The sequence below is a fragment of the Eptatretus burgeri genome, chromosome 4 (genome assembly GCF_056783735.1).
Source record: "Eptatretus burgeri isolate ZD-2024b chromosome 4, Ebu_testis_v1, whole genome shotgun sequence".
NCBI classification, from domain to species: Eukaryota; Metazoa; Chordata; class Myxini; order Myxiniformes; family Myxinidae; genus Eptatretus; species Eptatretus burgeri.
In genome coordinates, this window is record NC_140964.1 from 62,264,028 (window position 1) to 62,283,226 (window position 19,199).

The 19,199-nt window shown below is 46.4% G+C and overlaps 1 protein-coding gene across 5 annotated transcripts in view; it reads right to left on the bottom strand.

Moving 5' to 3' along the window:
* Nucleotides 1–19,199, bottom strand: part of LOC147028193 (inactive dipeptidyl peptidase 10-like) — a 504,934-nt gene that overhangs the window by 211,450 nt on the left and 274,285 nt on the right. The window contains exons 1-2 of one of the 5 annotated variants that reach the window (XM_085878343.1): nucleotides 7,545–7,588; nucleotides 5,866–5,939 (exon numbers count right to left, since the gene is read on the bottom strand). The exons of 2 other annotated variants lie outside the window; for them this stretch is intronic. In XM_085878343.1, the coding sequence (XP_085734469.1) occupies nucleotides 5,866–5,907 (42 nt within the window). In that variant the 5' untranslated portion in view covers nucleotides 5,908–5,939; nucleotides 7,545–7,588. Of the gene's footprint in view, nucleotides 1–5,865; nucleotides 5,940–6,795; nucleotides 7,002–7,544; nucleotides 7,589–19,199 lie in introns of those variants that run through there. 2 more of the 5 variants (XM_085878342.1, XM_085878345.1) reach the window with 2 other exon arrangements.

The window sequence follows — 19,199 nt, forward strand, 5'->3', positions numbered from 1 at the left end:
GGTATACGTGAATAGAACGCTTAAGTATGCTATCATACGTCGTAGTAAGTGGAGTACGTCTTGAAATTTTAAACGTGTTAAAATTTTTATGACGTACTTGCCGTATGCCTCACACGTTCCGCATGCGATGGGAATAAGTTGTACGCACATTACGCGATCGTTGGCACACGTCGACAAAAGTTACTTGTAAGTTACTCATAAGTCGAAACACGTTGAGGTAATGGTTCGCGTCAGTGTTCCAGACTCCCTGGTTTTTTTCTTCGGTATGACGGTGATGTTGACACTTCGATTTCTAGTGCGGTTATAATATAATGTAATTAATAGGCTGCCACTTAACGATTTAAATCATAACCGCACTAGAAATCGAAGTGTCAACATCACCGTCATACCGAAGAAAAAAACCAAAAAAAAAACCAGGGAGTCTGGAACACTGACGCGAACCATTACCTTGACGCGTTTCGACTTATGAGTAACGTGTGTGGACGTGTGTCAAAGATCGCGTAACGTGCCTAGAACATGTTACTCATAGGTTAGAAATAAGTTTCGGGTACGCTAAACATTACCTCGACGTGTTTTGACTTACGATTAACTTAAAATTAACGTGTGTCGACATGTGTCAACGATCGCAGACCGTGCCTACAACTTATGGTCAACGTAGCGGAAACTTGTGAGTCATACGCTGGCATACGTCGTAAAATTTCAAGCGTGCTAAAATTTGAGGACAACCGCAAAGTACAACGATGAAAGCCAGCGTACTACGACGTATGGCAGTGTTTTTCAGCGTGCTCTCAATGTTTCCAAAACTTACCCATAACGTATTCGACGTGTGCCAGCGTTTTAGACAAATTTTTCAAAAATCGGCATGAGCTGGCTAAAACGTCAAGGTGTGACTGGGCCTTAAGGAATGGTAATTTTCATGGACAGCATGGCTCGTACGGGTCATACAAAATGTACTGTCATGGCCAAAAAATGATGGCGCCCTTGCACGTTTTTCAAATAATCCACCATTTCTTCCAGAAAATTGTTGAAATTAATTAAATCTTTTGGTGTCCGCGTTTGTATTTCTTTGGTTTACAGTGGAACGAAACAAAAAAGCTGAAAAAAAATTACTAAATCTGAGCTTATTCCACACACAAATCCTAAAATGGCCCGGACAATATTATTGGCACCTTTTTAAAGTTGTGAGAAATAATGAGATTTCAAGCAGGTGATTTTCCTTTGCTTTGGAATCGAACTTATCTGTGGTGAGTTTCAGGTGCCTGCAATATAAAAATTACTCAGTCAGTTTGAATAGAGAAAATGAGTCATTCTGCTGTTTTGTGTCACTGTGTGTTCAGCAATGAGCATGGAGAAAAGAAAGAAAAGCAGAGAATTGCTGAGAAGGTCAGACACAAGATTGTAGCCAAGCACAGGAAATCTCAAGGCTTCAAGTCCATCTCCAGCAACCTTGATGTTCCTGTGTCCAGCATACGCAATGTTATCAGGAAGTTTAAAGCCCATGGCACTGTAGCCAACCTCCATGGACGTGGCCGCAACAGAAAATCTGATCGAAGATTGCAGCGAAGGAGTGTTCAAATGGTGGAGAAAGCATCTCGATCAACTGCCAAACAGATTCAAGCTGATCTTCAGACACAAGGTATGACAGTTACAACTCGCACCATCTGTTGCAGACTCGATGAAAGTGGGTTCTACGATAGGAGACCCAGGAGGACCCCACTGCTGAGAGAGACATAAGAAAGTCCGACTGGAGTTTGCCAAAACACACCTGAACAAGCCAAGAACCTTCTGGGAGAACGTCCTGTGGACAGATGAGACCAAATTAGAGCTTTTTGGTAAAGCACATCACCACTGTGTTCACAGAAAACAAAATGAAGCCTTCAAAGAAAAGAACACTTTCCTTACAGTCAAACATGGAGGAGGTTCAGTGATGTTTTGGGGTTGCTGTGCTGCCTCTGGCACTGGGTGCCTTGAATATGTGCATGGCATAATGAAATCAGAAGTTTCCCCAAGGCATTTGGAGTGCAATGTTCAACCCAGTGTCAGAAAGCTGGGTCTCCATCGAAAGTCATGGGTCTTGCAGCAGGACAATGACCCCAACACACACTTCAAAAAGCACCCAGGAATGGTTCAACACAAAGCAATGGACTGTTCTATGGTGGCCAGCAATGAATCCAGATCTAAATCCCATTGAACACCTATGGGGAGATCTGGAAACAGCAGTTGGGAGAAGGCACCCTTCAAATCTGGGAGAACTGGAGCAGTTTGCACAAGAAAGTGGGACAAACTGCCAGTAGAGAGGTGGAGGAAGCTCATTCATGGCGAGAGGAAGTGCTTGACTGCAGTTATTTTGACCAAAGGCTGTGATACCAAATATTAAGTCGAGGGTGTCAATAATTTTGTCAATGCCATTTCTTTTTATTTTCTTGATTTAAAAGGATATATTAAGTTCTGAATCAAAAACAAAGGTTCTGTAATATTAACAGTGAAATAAAGAATTGTGGAGACCAAATACTTTTTGTCAATTTTAACTTATTTTTCGAGAAAATTGTGAGTTATTTGAAAAAAAGTTTAAGGGTGTCAATACGTATAATGTACGTATAACCGAACCGTGATGGAAATGGTCATTCAATGATACAACGGGCAAATTACTATGAAAGGTGGGATTCAAACTTGGGATTTTCAAACCTGGCACAAGCACTCACTCATTGTGAGCTGGAATATGAGAAAGAGGTATAAACACGCTTTGTTATCGCTCACAAATACATTATGTGCAATCTGACATACCATACTCTCTGTTACAGGACGTTGATGCTGCCGAAGCAGCTTCATGGCAAATGTTATCTGGGTGGTTTGCCATTGCTTTCCCAGCGGTATTTATGGCAGGAATACCGTTTTGTCTTGAACCATTTTGAACTTGTACCATGGTGCTGGCAATAGCTCGCCTTCTCTTCAAAAAGGACACCGTGCGATCTTTAACGTCCACCAACTAATTCCGGCAGACGGGACGCCGCTTAACATCCATCCAAGAGACGGCACACGCATTGATGAATCACCCCGCCTGTGAAACACCGGGCGGACAGTTTTTTACCTGGGTAGGGATTCAAATCCAGGATAGATAGCTTGGAGGTGAGTGTGCATATATCTTGGTCATCCTGCTTGCTTTATGTACAATACACGACCATGTGACCACAAAATACAATTTATAACATTTCTGCTGATAATTATTAGTGTGGAAATGTCTCACTCCAAATACAGGTGGAATTTTAGAGCACGTCAACTCGCGAAGGAACTACTTGGCTTGTAGTCATGGCATCCTCACTCTGGAAGAGTACCACGCCGCGATCATTCAGACGTGAGAGGCTTTCAAAAAGTTCTCGGAACGACATATTCACAATAACCCAATACAAACTTTTTGAAATTTCTCTTTTTCCCATATGTGTGGACGAGTAAGGAAATACATTTCTTTTCTCATGTGTTTATAAATGGGGGAAAAAAAACCTTGGAGTCTCTTGGACACTTGTGAGCATCTCGTTCCGAGAGCACTTTGGAACACCCTTTGTATCAACTTATGCGACATACCACTGAGCACCACCACTACTACGACTACTACCCCAATATTGTGCACCTTTTGTGGGATCGGCAGGGGAAAAAAAATAAAAAATAAACTTGGCCCACGTGTGGCACGAACCGGCTGGTGAGGCCTGTGGTGCGACTGAAGGTGAGTTGTTTAGGAATTAGTAATTTGTTTGGGGTGCCGGCAATAACTCGCCTCCTCTTCACAAACGACACCGTGGGATCTTTAACGTCCACCAGCCGATAGCAGAAAGGACACCCGGCTTTATGGCCATCTGAGGGACAGCACATCTTTTGATACAACACGCCTTGTAAGAGAAACACCTGGGTGACAGTTTATAGTGGGGTCGGGGATCAAGCCCAGATGACAAAGGTCATTGGTAAGTGCATGACCTCCGTACCATCCTGTCCGTCTGTACTGTTCCACAACAGCTTGGAAATCCCACTTGGGAAGGGAAACATCCGCGGATAGTCTTCATTCCAATCCCTCGTCTCACACCAGCCAATGTGTCCGATATGTCAGAAAGGGTACACCTGGTTATCTGGTTATTTGCGCACGCTCGTGTGCACACGCACACACACACAACAAAACCATGCACTCATTGCATGCCAAAAGCACAAAGTGGAATACACGAACACACCAACAAGAATGAATGAATGGACACACCAACAAGAATGAATGAATGAACACATCTCCAACAAGAATGAATGTGACCAGCAACGCCGAGTGCACTGGGACACCATTGGAATGATATAAGAGAAGGTGGAGAAGGTTTGAAAAACGACGTCATCGCTTTATCGAGGTCCACGGACCAGGTCCGAACTGTGCGGCTCAAAGCAAACACTTTCCAACACATCACACCCAACACTTCAGACACAAGTTTGGGTTGTGAAATGCAACATTTAATGGAGTTTCATCACCATAATCGATGACCCATCTGACCAGTAATGTGTATTCTATTAGAAAGACAACACCAAACACACGCACGATGCACACACATCGTCTCATCGTTTTTGCTCCGAAATGTCCTGCCGTTCATGACTCGCGGACATTTGAGGGATTGTTCGTTCATTGTGATAAACGTTGCGGTTTGATGGAAATGTGGACACGTCGATCGCGGCAAACTCACGGATGGCTGTCAAAGTGCGCTGTCCGAGGTGCTGCAGGTGGAGCGGAGTGTGAGGAGCGTGTCGGGAGAAAGCGTAAAGAGTGCAGGGAGAGTGAGTGCGGACGGAGTGTGCGAACAGTGCAGGGAGAGCGTGGGCAGAGTGCGGACAATGCAGGGAGGGCGCGGACAATGTAGGGAGAGCGTGGACAGAGTGCGGACAGTGCAGGGAGAGCGTGGACAGAGTGCGGTCAGTGCAGGGAGAGCGTGGGCAGAGTGCGGTCAGTGCAGGGAGAGCGTGGACAGAGTGCGGTCAGTGCAGGGAGAGCGTGGGCAGAGTGCGGTCAGTGCAGGGAGAGCGTGGACAGAGTGCGGTCAGTGCAGGGAGAGCGTGGGCAGAGTGCGGACAATGCAGGGAGGGCGCGGACAATGTAGGGAGAGCGTGGACAGAGTGCGGACAGTGCAGGGAGAGCGTGGACAGAGTGCGGTCAGTGCAGGGAGAGCGTGGACAGAGTGCGGTCAGTGCAGGGAGAGCGTGGACAGAGTGCGGTCAGTGCAGGGAGAGCATGGACAGAGTGCGGTCAGTGCAGGGAGAGCATGGACAGAGTGCGGTCAGTGCAGGGAGGGCACGGACAGAGTGCGGACAGTGCAGGGAGGGCACGGACAATGCAGGGAGAGCGTGGACAGAGTGTGGACAGTGCAGGGAGGGCGCGGACAATGCAGGGAGAGCATGGACAGAGTTCGGTCAGTGCAGGGAGGGCGCGGACAATGCAGGGAGAGTGCGGACAGAGTGCGGACAATGCAGGGAGAGTATGGACAGAGTGTGGACAGTGCAGGGAGAGCGCGGACAGAGTGCGGTCAGTGCAGGGAGAGTGCGGACAGTGCAGGGAGAGCATGGACAGAGTTCGGTCAGTGCAGGGAGGGTGCGGACAGTGCAGGGAGAGTGCGGACAATGCAGGGAGAGCATGGACAGAGTTCGGTCAGTGCAGGGAGGGCGCGGACAGTGCAGGGAGAGTGTGGACAATGCAGGGAGAGCATGGACAGAGTTTGGTCAGTGCAGGGAGAGTGTGGACAGTGTAGGGAGGGTGCAGACAGTGCATGGAGAGCGCCGACAGAGTGCAGTCAGTGCAGGTAGAGCGTGGGCAGATTGTGAACAGTGCAGGGAGAGTGCGTGCACATTGTATACCTGCTCTTGAGACGACTGCACACCGTCCTTGCTCGTCGTCATGGTTGGAATGCTCGGACAGACTTCAGCGAGTACTGGCAATGAGAAAGAAGTGTCCACGGATGATGAGACAGAGACAGACAGCATGAAATCGTGTCCGAAGCACAGTGAGCCATTTGGAACAGAGACCCTCGAAAACGGTGTGAACCAGACCCCCCGTTACACGAGATGACCGGTGTTAGACAGGGACACGGAGAGATCTGAACAAGACCATCACACGGAGAGATCTGAACAAGACCATCACATGGACAGATCTGAACAAGACCATCACACGGAGATCTGAACAAGACCATCACACGGAGAGATCTGAACAAGACCATCACATGGACAGATCTGAACAAGACCATCACACGGAGAGATCTGAACAAGACCATCACACGGAGAGATCTGAACAAGACCATCACACGGAGATCTGAACAAGACCATCACACGGAGAGATCTGAACAAGACCATCACATGGACAGATCTGAACAAGACCATCACACGGAGAGATCTGAACAAGACCATCACACGGAGATCTGAACAAGACCATCACACGGAGAGATCTGAACAAGACCATCACAGGGACAGATCTGAACAAGACCATCACACGGACAGATCTGAACAAGACCATCACACGGAGATCTGAACAAGACCATCACACGGAGAGATCTGAACAAGACCATCACACGGACAGATCTGAACAAGACCATCACACGGAGAGATCTGAACAAGACCATCACACGGAGAGATCTGAACAAGACCATCACACGGAGATCTGAACAAGACCATCACAGGGACGGATCTGAACAAGACCATCACACGGAGAGATCTGAACAAGACCATCACACGGAGATCTGAACAAGACCATCACACGGAGATCTGCGCACCGACCGGAAGAAACCCCTTTACCTGGAAGTGCGAAGGTCTACACCGGAGCGCTCGGAGTGGCGGCTAAAGATGTTCCGTTTACTCTTTGCGTTTCCATCAAACTTTCCTAAAGAACCGTCGGGTCATCGCCCCGTTAGCCGCTTCACCTTCACACCGACCGTTACCGAACACCAGTCATGCGGACCGGCGCGGACACAACACCCCACATTCGCCCTGCCTTCATCACTGGAATGTACCATTCCGGTTGGCGGGGGGGGGAGGGACGAACGAGTTCTCCCTCGCGGTGAGGTAGTGTGACATGGTTTACCCTCCCACCGATACCATCTACCAGGTATTCAAGGTTGGTTACCCTCGTACGAACGGGTTGTGTTTACACATTAATTTTTTTTTTTAATTCGGTAACACACCCCCCCCAACCCCCCTTCGGCCCCCCCTTCCAGGAGAGATGGGAAGATATTGAGGTTTTGGGGCGTGACGTCATTAAATACAACAAAATAATAAATTATATATCAGCACACAATGACAAACCTTATATTACACGCAGGTAAAATAGATGTGAACGGAACTTTCATTTAATAGTAAATAAACTAATATTAATCTCGCAGGTGAATCGATGTGTGCACGAAAACGTTTGTTTGTGGAATCCGTATCATTTGCTTTGATGTGAAACAAAGTACAAACTTCACCCTCAGACAGTCAGACAAACAATCAGGAGCGACGTGCTCACGACTGTAGCTTTTCCTTTAACCCTTGCTCCTCTTTTCTCTCACCTTCTCAGGTGAGCAAGCACGGCAGGTGGATCACCGTCGGCGGCCCACGCGGGGTGTATATAACGGCTTTCTAGGCAGCGCGGCAGGTTACCTCCCCTCAACCGAAACCTCGTATGATTATTATTATTATTCATTATCGTCGACATTAAACCACAAGTAAACAATGCTGGGTACATTGTTATTGTGGTCGAAGGAGGCGTCTCTACACAAAATTGTTCGACCAAGGTGTTGTGGCCACTGCACAGAATGGTCCTAAAGTTTGAACTCGTGGTCACCTGTATGCTTCTATATAAGCTGGAAAGGAATGACGGACAGTCAATGGTCTATCAAAGCCAAGGTTGGTTTTGATATGGACGTCAAGGCTCATGAGAAGATCCATTTCCACACAACACAGGAGAGCAGATATCAACAACAGGGTGTGGGGGGGGGGCGGGAGGGGCAACAGGTGCGCAAGGCCCGACACTCAAAGTCTCAACCAATATCAGTGTTGACGAGAATTGCTTGACAACACATGTCCCCCACCGATGTGATACTTTCTAAGTCCATAAAAAGACAGAACTCTGTGAACAAGCTCAAATGAGCTAAGATCCTCGATCTCTTAATGATGACGTCATAAAACGTAATATGACGTCATTGGGATGTATCAGGTTTGCGATAAATTATTATCTGTGCTAATGCCCGGCTTGATTCCCGCAAACAAAATTCAAACAGCTTGACTAGTTTCGGAGATAATGGTACAGGCGATTTCCATTAGCGGCGATATTATGACGTCAACTTTTTTTCCAGGAAGAATTTCCAAAATCGGGGATGGTTACTGTCTGCGTGTGGGCTTTCTGCATATGCATGGCAAGTTTCACGAAGATCCGATGAAAACTCTGGGTTGTGAAACAAAAAAATGTCAAAAAATAGGAATGACGTCATAAAAATTGATATGACGTCATAGTGATGTATCATATGTGCAGTAATTCATCTCTGCTAATGCCCTGTTCGATTCCCGCAAACAGAATTCAAAAAGCTTGTCTAGTTTCGGAGATAATTTTTTCGGCGATTTCCATTAGCGGAGATATTTTGACGTCATAACTTTTTTTTCTCGGAGGAATTTTCAAAATCGGAGATGGTTACTGTCTGCGCAGGGTATTTTTACATATATACGCCAAGTTTCAGGAAGTTTCGATGAAAACTGTTGGCTGTGAAACAAAAAAGTCCACAAGAAGAAGATGAAGAACAACAATGTGAGTGAGACTTAGAGATCCTCCACGAGGATCTAAAAATTGACGAAACATCCTGAAGCTCAAACTTGTTCTGTGACGTCACAATAGAGCCATGTACCAATTTCAGTTGACGATGTTAACGGGTAATGGGAAAAGTCTGAAAAACTACAGGTGGGACAGACGGATGGACGGATGACCGATCTACAGTCCAGTGAAACCGGTAAAGGACAAATAACGACGTTGCTGGGTGAGGGGGAGGGGGTGAGGCGGTTTATGTAATGTGAAGATGAAAAATAAATAATTCAGAGAAGGAAGGATGGATGGCAGGAGAGAAAGGTCTGAAGTTCTAATTTATTGAATGCCTGATTCAATGAATATCCAGATCACCAGTTGTGGGGTCATCGAGGTTTCGACCCTTCTATCCTAGAGACTCTCCCATCGGTGGATCCACAATCTCAGTTGCGTTCAAAGCTGAGGTGGGGTGGGGGAGGAGGTGAGGTAGGGTGGATGAAGGAGGTGAGGTGGGGAGGTCAGGAGGTCAGGTCAGGGAGAGAGTGGAAGGGGTGAGAGGGGGAGAGAGTTGAAGGGGTGAGAGGGGGAGAGAGTGAGAGGGGAGAGAGTGGGAGGGGAGATAGTGAGAAGGGGAGAGAGTGAGAGGGAGAGAGTTGAAGGGGTGGGAGGGGAGAGAGTGAGAGGAGAAAGAGTGAGAGGGGAGAGAGTGAGAGGTGGAGAGAGAGGGAGGGGAGAGAGTGGGAGGGGGAGAGAGTGAGAGGGGGAGAGAGTTGAAGGAGTGGGAGGGGAGAGAGTTGAAGGGGTTGGAGGGGAGAGAGTGAGAGGGAGAGAGAGTGGGAGGGAGAGAGTGAGAGGGGAGAGAGTGAGAGGGGAGAGAGTTGAAGGGGTGGGAGGGGGAGAGAGTGAGAGGGGAGAGAGTGAGAGGGGAGAGAGTTGAAGGGGTGAGAGGGGAGAGAGTGAGAGGGGGGAGAGAGTGGGAGGGGAGAGAGTGTGAAGGGGGGAGAGAGTTGAAGGGGTGGGAGGGGAGAGAGTGAGAGGTGGAGAGAGTAGGAGGGGAGAGAGTGAGAGGGGGAGAGAGTGAGAGGGCGAGAGAGAGTTGAAGGGGTGGGAGGGGAGAGAGTGAGAGGGGAGAGAGTGAGAGGGGGAGAGAGTGAGAGGGGGAGAGAGTTGAAGGGGTGGGAGGGGAGAGAGTGAGAAGAGAAAGAGTGAGAGGGGAGAGAGTGAGAGGGGAGAGAGAGGGTGGGGGAGAGAGTGGGAGGGGAGAGAGTGAGAGGGGGAGAGAGTTGAAGAAGTGGGAGGGGAGAGAGTTGAAGGAGTGGGAGGGGAGAGAGTTGAAGGGGTGGGAGGGGAGAGAGTGGGAGGGGGAGAGAATAGAAGGGGTGGGGAGAGGAAGGTAATTTTAAAAATTCACCATATGGATACTTAATAAACAGCCCTGTTGAGGATTCAGAAAAAGGAAGCTACTAGCGGGGAGGTGAGGATGGTTTGCGGACATTATTAAACAATGCCATGACAGGTACAATTGAGTTAGTGGAAGTTTTTGAGGAAGCCCTACCGTAAAAACCTATCTCTTCCATCAAAATTGAACAAATGAAATCGGATTTTTTTTATATGTTGTACTTATGGACATTACGCACAGCTTCGAGGAAATGAAATTGCGAGAAAAAAAATTCAAGTGGGCGTGGCTCCACCCACAAGGGGCGTGGGACGCCCCTCATACAAAAAGACACAACGAGACCATGATATCTAGCTTGTGTCCAAGTTTCATCAAGATCGCATCAAACGTCACGGAGCTATGCTCTGGAGAGAGTCACAAACAGACAAACAGACAGACAGACACACAGACACAACGAAAATAGTGGTCACTGCTGGCGCCCGTGAACCAATTAATTAATTACGTAGTGTTGGAATGTTCCTTTTGACCCTTTCGAGTACCGAGACCCCTTCGACCTTTGAAGACCTTTTAAGATTCCCAAGACCCTTTAAACCATCAAGACCTCGAATTATTATGCCCCCGAAGGTGAAGGAGGTTATGTTTTCACCCCTTTCTGTCTGTTTTTTGTTTGTCTGTGTGCAGGATATCTCAAAAAAGTTGTTGACGGATCTGGATGAAAGTTGGTGGACAGGTTGAGTGTGTGAGGAGGACGAACTGATTATATTTTGGTGAAGATCCGGATCCAGATCCGGCTACCAGAATTTTAAAAGTGATTCTTCAACATTGATAGATCGGGCCAAAAACGATGTAGTACTATATAGCATGATATTTCACAAATGTGTTGGGCCTGATATGTTCCCATGGATCAGACATTGTGTGGTGGAGGTATCTGCTCTACCGAGTGCCCTTCTAGTTATTATGGTCCCAAAGCTTCCAGGCTGGGAAACCTATTGTTTTTGTTCAGACGAGCAAAAACGCCGATGAGGCCATGAAGACCAATGAAAATTTGGTCCAATGGACATGGACCAACGGGCCCCCGAGTCTTCAAAAAGTTTCCTTTTCACTCGACGATTCATCTCTCTCCATAATTGAAACTCTTGTCCACCACCAGCACTCAAACCAAATAGATTTTCCTTCCCTAACTCGAACACTCTCTCCCCTCAGGCCCTTAGCGAGTACAAAATGGAAGGGTTTTCCGTTTCCATTTCCCATTCTTTTCGTCGTTTGATCCTCAACTTGCCCTCTTCTTGTTCAGCACAGAACCCGGAAGAATGCTAGAGACCAGACGTCCATCTTACTGGTCCAAAACGAGGTGGTTCGTTTACAGCAAATACTGAACCCCTCACCTCGTATTGATCGCAATATGGCTTTTCTCTGCCAATCAGAGGGCTCCTCTCACACCCGAGAGATGTATTCAGCAACTAACTGTCCCAAGGCACGGACGCCTAACCATGGTCCATGATGGGAGCACGTCACGTGCCGCGCACGAGGACTCCGAGAGGACATGATGGCGCTTGGAAGGTCCAGACCCCTTCGCTCAGCAGGGTGGTCGTGTGCACAGACCCTTTTTAAAACACACAGACTGTATCCGAACAGACGAATCGCGTTGAAGACACGCACTGAGAAGACATCCGAGGCACGTTTGGTTGGTTGTCACTGGTCTACAACTGCCACAGCTGCCCCCCACGAGACTTCACGGATCATGAGCCTCCGAGCAGATACGATCTGGACGATAATTAAAATGCTAATTAATAACCAATCTTGAAAATAAATGATGAATTGGTTTCAGCGCAAATTTGTAGCACCGGATGATGTGAATGATGGATGTGGATTTCAGAAAGAAAGAAATATAAAACCAAAATATGACACCAATAAGTGCTTGAATGATACAACAGTTAATGCATCTTCATCAATGTTCTTGATATTCAGGACCAGCTGCCGTCTCGATTCGTCTCCACCGCGACAGGACAGCTCGACATCATGATCGACTCGTGGACGGTCCGTCGGACAAGGCGCGTCCTTGAACCGTTAGTCATTCTCCAGGCGACTCACTGGCTCAGGCCCTCCAAACGATAAAACATCGATGTACGAGACTCAACCATGAGTGCGATTATCACGTCGGTTTATGTCGTGACGTCACAGATGGATATTCATGCACAATCACTCATCATCCACTATAGACCGGACACAAAAGAAACATTCCACAATGTGATAACATTTCATATATAAGATGTGGTACCCGGCGTTGCCCGATGCTGTTCTAATCCTGCTGGCATTTTGAAGAAATCAAAAATTTTTTATATATATTTATTTTATTTGTGGGAGCCTAAAACACTTCACTATAAACACGAAGGAATGTTGTCGAGGATCATTTAATACGAACAAATACAACCCGTCACATCGCTGGTGGGGATATGAAGGAGAGGGGGAAAGAGGAGGATGGGAGAGAGAGAGAGGACGGAGGGGAGGGAGAAGGGAGGAGAGGGAGGGAGAAGGGAGGAGAGGGAGGGAGGGAGAAGGGATGGGAAGCTCGAAGGGGGTGAGGAACAGGAGCTCGGAAGGGGAAAGGAGTGAGGAAGGGGGGAGAGGAGAGCGATGCCTCACCAAACATTGCTTGTACACTGCAGGAGGGAGGAGTGCGAGGATGGAGAGAGAGAGAGAGAGAGAGAGAGAGAGAGAGAGAGAGAGAGAGAGAGAGAGAGAGAGAGAGAGAGAGCCAGAGAGAGAGAGCCAGAGAGAGAGAGCCAGAGAGAGAGAGCCAGAGAGAGAGAGCCAGAGAGAGAGAGAGAGAGCCAGAGAGAGAGAGAGAGAGAGAGCCAGAGAGAGAGAGATAGAGCGAGAGAGAGAGAGAGAGAGAGAGAGAGACAGAGAGAGACAGAGACAGAGACAGAGACAGAGACAGAGACAGAGACAGAGACAGAGACAGAGACAGAGAGACAGAGACAGAGAGAGAGAGAGACAGAGAGACAGAGAGAGAGAGAGAGAGAGAGAGAGAGAGAGACAGAGAGACAGAGAGACAGAGAGAGAGAGAGAGCCAGAAAGAGAGATAGAGATAGAGATAGAGATAGAGAGACAGAGACAGAGACAGAGAGAGAGAAAAGGGGGGGGGGAGAGGTGGGGTGAGTTATCAAAGAGAATGACATGTTATACTTCATGACTGAACACACACACACACACACACACACACACACACACACACACACACACACACACACACACACACACGTGGATAGTTCGAAACATGGGAGGGCTCAGTTCCACCTTTTGAAACCCACATATGGAGATAACAACCAACAACACACACACACACACACACACACACACACACACACACACACACACACACACACACACACACACACAGACACACACACACACACACACACACACACACACACACGTGGATAGTTCGAAACATGGGAGGGCTCAGTTCCACCTTTTGAAACCCACATATGGAGATAACAACCAACAACACACACACACACACACACACACACACACACACACACACACACACACACACACACACACACACACACCACACCACTGCCAAGTGCCGTTATGGTAATACAGTTTATATACATACACACACGTGCAAAAGTACACACGTATAAAGTATCTAAAAATGACAAACACAAAGATTTACCTTAAAACAGACTTCTTTGAAAGAGGAATTCAAGTGGGAAATCAGCAAAATTAAATTGAAAAATCTATCAAATCACAAACACAAAATGGCAGTCTATGCTTTCACAGCCAGAATGAACATGGCAAACACGTGGTCGGATGGACCTTATTGCTTTTTTTCATACTAGTGCGTGCCCGTACGTGCGTGGCCGTACGTGCAAGGAAAAAAAAAAAACTTTCAAACCGCGTGCCAGAAACAACAACCACACAGGCCGTTCCTTCACTCTCATGTGCCCGTATGTGCATGGCCATACATGAGCGGTCGTACGTGCAAAAAAACCAAACAAAAAAAACTTTCAAACAACCACACAGGCAGTTCCTTCACTCTCGCGTGCCTGTATGTGCGTGGCCATATGTGAGTGGTCGTACGTGCAAAAAAAACAAACAAAAATACTTTCAAACAACCACACAGGCCGTTCCTTCACTCTCGTAAACGACGACTGAATTGGGGCATTGTGTTTATCTATAAATGCGCATCAGAAATCGAAAAATTATTGAAATACAGTAAGTCATCACCATCCGGAAGTCCGTACGTTGTAACCCGTAATGGGGAACGCGCTATAACTTGGCCATAACTTGGGAACCACTTGTCCGATTAATATGAAACCTTGAAAAGGCACATACTCAGGTCCCCAGCAATATACCTGGCAAGTTTCAATTAGATCGGACCAGTGGTTGTCAAGAAACAGCAGTCACAGACACACACACACACACACACACACACACACACACACACACACACACACACACACACACACACACACACACACACACACACACACAGATTGCTGGAATTATAGATAGATGTATTGATATCGACGTGAGGGGTGGATTATGAGAGCAGATCACGCAAAATGGCTAAACAAAGTGATGTCCTGTAAAAATAAAATTGCACATTTTTAGCGGATGAGACACCTCCAAGGCATGAATTGCACAGCACTACAGGGCCCAATAAAGGCAGAAATGTACTTTCAATCGATGTGTTATATTGAAAGCACGGGTACTTTTACCAAAATGAACAACGAAGCAGCTTGTGCAGCACTCACCAAGTGGCATAAGCACCCAAGGAAACACTTCAACTAAACGTTTGATATGGAACAGCTGGCTTGGCAAGTGATGACCATCGCCGATCCGTCACATTAAAATGGAGACGCCAAAATGTCAAATGTGTCCGAATTGAACAAATTAAAACTTGTTTTTTAGCAGTCAGAACTGCTGCTTAAGTTCAATTCTGGGGCTTAAATTTTGGAATTCAGCTTAGTTTAAGAGATTCTTGAGGTTATGGCTTGTGCAGAAATTAAATAAAGGCACGAACGTTGGTGTCTCCGGGCATTTATAAGCATTGCAATGTATCCAGCAATTCGTAGGTACAACGATCAGGCATTCGATAACGAGTGAGGAAAGTGAAAAAAAAACTGTTCGAAAGAAATCGTTGTAGCCTGCTCCAAGTCAAGGCATGGTTGAGCAGGTCAAAAAAAATGGTGGCTTCAGACCTCAGCGAGGTAACTCAGGATGCACCTAAAGACCCCACAGAGAGTGAGGTGGCTGAGGATGCGCCCGATAAAGTATATAATTAAATAAGGCTGTTAATTATCTTCAAAAGGAGTGTTTAAATTAACCCAAACACCCAATATTCACTCATGCACTTCCTCGGAGTTCCCTTCGTATGCATGCAAAGTTTCAGGTCGCTAGGTTTCATGGTTTTGGGGTTATGGAGGAGACACACACACTCACACACACTCACACACACACACACACACACTCACACACACACACACACACTCACACAATGACATTTATTAGTGTGGATTACCTTTCACATCACTACATACGACATTGGCTTATGGGCATGACAGAGCAATTTTTTCAAATCCAAATTAATCCAACTTTTTTCTTCAAAATTTTATTCTTTACCTGAATTTTTTTTGCGCTGCCTTCCCTTATCCTCCCCTCATGCTTAACCTCCTCATAAAACACTCTCTCCCCTCACAACTCTCCGGGCATCTCTGGGTTGTGTTTGTGCCTTTTATTTAATTGCAACTACAATACGATAAGCTCTAAAATCTCTTAACCAGAGCCGAATTTCAAAATTTAAACGACAAAATTGAGCTTAGCAGCAGTTTTGGAACTGCTTAAAAAGTGTTAATTTGCCAAAAAAATAAAAAGTGTCTCCAGATGTCTCCGTGTGGTGTTTAGTATGACTGGTCCTATCTTAGGCGCCACAACAGCCAAGCGATTAGTTAAAAAGCATTGATGATACAAACACAACACTTACCTCAATTTTCTTAGGAAACACTCTTCTCTCCAACTGATGCAGGCAAATGGTCCATCAGCTCACATTCCCTGTTGTTGGGCCAACAATCCAATGTTCGGCGAATCGGTAATTTCGTTAAGATGTGAGGCGTGTGTGGCTCCACATCTGCAGGAATTCTTGCTGGGAGAGCCAGATGAAAAGTACAATTGGCGAGCAGGGGCAGTGGTTGCCATTGCCAGGTATGTGGACATGAGTAATGCTGTCATTGGAGAGCGTGTCCAGGTAACGCAGGATTGGCACTCTTCCTGGGAGGGTATGTGTGCCTGAGTGCATGCGGTGTGGGGTGGACCCCACATGCGAAATGTCTGTGCTGAAGGTGGGCCGCACCTCGGGTGTGCGTGGCTGAGACCAAGCCATCGGTATGCGAAGTGTGCACTTCGGTGCCCGCCAAGCTCCCGGCGCAGAATGTCAACGTCACGATGCCCATGTGTACTGGCACGTTAAAAGTATGGACGAGAAAGTAGGAAGAGGAATGCCACTGGGGGAGCCACCAATAGTGGACTGGTGAGGGATAGGACCATGGTGGCTCTCCACTGAGTGTACAGAAACAGAACAGGCTTGGGTTGAGCCTATGGAAGAGCAGGGGGAACTGCGTGTGAGAGCATACATGTGTGCAGGCCCCCAGAGTATAGATAGAGGTAAGAAGCCGTGCTCCCTCCAGATCTTTGAGAAGACCCAGAAAACTGAAAAAGACGGTGCAGGGAATGCATGCCTTTGGATGAATGAACTTTGGTCTTTCGAATAAAAGAAAGAGATGCCCCTCCTCAGAGCCACTCCACACCCTTTTTTAAATAGTTGATTTGAATTTTTCAGATATAATTTAATTGCTGTTTTGTGTGAGTATGGATAGGGAAAGTTTATCAACACATATTAGGGAATGATCCGTTTTGTTGCCATGTATGCAGGTTTGACTCAGAGAGGAGTTGTGCGTATGATAGTCGGCTGGACATGGTCCTTGTCCCAGACTTGGGATGAGTCTTCTGGGGAGAAGGGGGCTGTGTTATGGATCTGGCTTTGGGGATAAATGTGCTTCGTGTGGAATAGTTATTTGATAGTGCATGTCAGCATAAGCATGTGTAATTACTGTAATTAATGACATAGTGTCGAGTAATGTTTAACAGCTCTCATCTTCCCACCAAAATGTTTGTGTCGAAGCTCCCTTCTTCCCCCCTCCCGACATTCTCTGACAATTCTTATGTAAATCTGTCCGCTTATATTTTTCCATTTTACCACAGTTGAGGCAAACTGTGTAAAAGGTCATGCTTCAGTAGTGCTGCGATCAGATAAGGGATTCCATCACCTGTTGGGAGCACAGCCAACACGTGATTGGAAGGTTACCATGAGTGAGTAAGTTAAATAATTAAGCCATCAAGCACCTTGGGTACGTGAGGGTAATTCATTATCCACAAGCTTTTTGAAAAAAAATTGGGGATATTGCAATCGGCTGTCTGTCTGTCTGTCTGTCTGTCTGTCTGTCTGTCTGTCCATCTGTCATGCTATCTCCTAAACAGTTTTGCAGAAATTCACCAATGTTATTAGTTATGATCACCACATGGCACAAAGGTGCAAGAGCAGTACCATTTTTGGCTGCGCCCCATCAAAAGGTCAAATACGAAAAAATGCAATTACAGGCATATTCCTCCGTTTAATGAAACTTTGTATATGCAATCAACATGGGGGATGCATGAAATATGTGATGATTTTCTGGATTTTATCCCTGGTTCATGCCCCCAGGGGTGAGGATTTGGCGTCACAGGGGTCAAAACAGAAAGATAATTTTTTTTAACTCAAAATCTGATATTGGGCAATTCCTGGTGAAACTTTCTGCCATCTTTAAACTTTGCTTGAGGTGGGAAGCGTGGAGATTTGCAATTGCATGCCACCGACTTTGCTCTGGTTATTTCTTTCAGTTAAAGTTCTGTATCGTCGCTTACTGCCTCGTGCTCTTGTTCTTCTTCCCCAACCTGTTTTCTATCTATATATTATTTATGTTAACGTCTACGTGTAATTTGACGTATCTCCTCCAAAACTGCCAGACGGATTGTCGCCATTTTTGGCATGCGGGTGCTCTGTGGTCTAATGAACAGCATGGGCTATGTGAGATCGCGCCAGACTGACAGGTTTGGGAATTTTGGGCGATTTTCTAATTTTTACATTAATTTGCATGGCAACGTGTGACGTCACCGCTGAGAGGCGTAATTCCACTCCTCGAAAACAGCGTCTGCAATGTAAAACCCTCTTCTGCACATGCTGACTATCTCAGAAGGTGAATTTGACACAAAATATGTAACAAGATACATTGTATTTAATGTAAAGATTTATTTTTTTTAAAATACTACTGCAATTTCAATGCAGTATGCAATTTCATTTGATACAATTTCCAGTCAGACTCGCATACTCGATGACCATAAACAAATCCCAGGGCCAAACATTTGACAAACTCGGAATATACCTCCCAGCCCCTGTGTTCTCCCATGGCCAACTATATGTTGCATTTTCACGTGCAAGAGATTACTCCTATATATCTATCAAAGTGGACAATAATTCCTCACAATGACTATTCAGCAACAAGACACTCACCCAAAATGTCATCTACAGGGAGGTCCTTTAGAAAACTAAGGACAGGTAACCATAGTGCATCACATCCCTAAAGACACCCTCTCCAGCTTCCCATAACATCAACTATTATGCCTCATCCACCTTTTGCCACCCATTCAACTCCTTTGTGGAGCACCGGTATATGCTAGTTGTAATAAATCTCCCTTGTTAATGTGAACCTGTCTTGCAGACATTTGGAGAATATGGGGGCTCCACTGTGCATAGTTAAATCGGCAAATAAATCCGTATGTGGGAAACTGGGAATCGGCACAATTAAGATGCCAATGTTTAAAACCAAACTGCCCTTCGGCATTGCTCTGCCAAATTCGGGGGTTGAGGAGGGGGGAATAATTGGTAGAGTTACACAGATTGCTGTTCCTGGTACGTGTGCAAATTAAGGG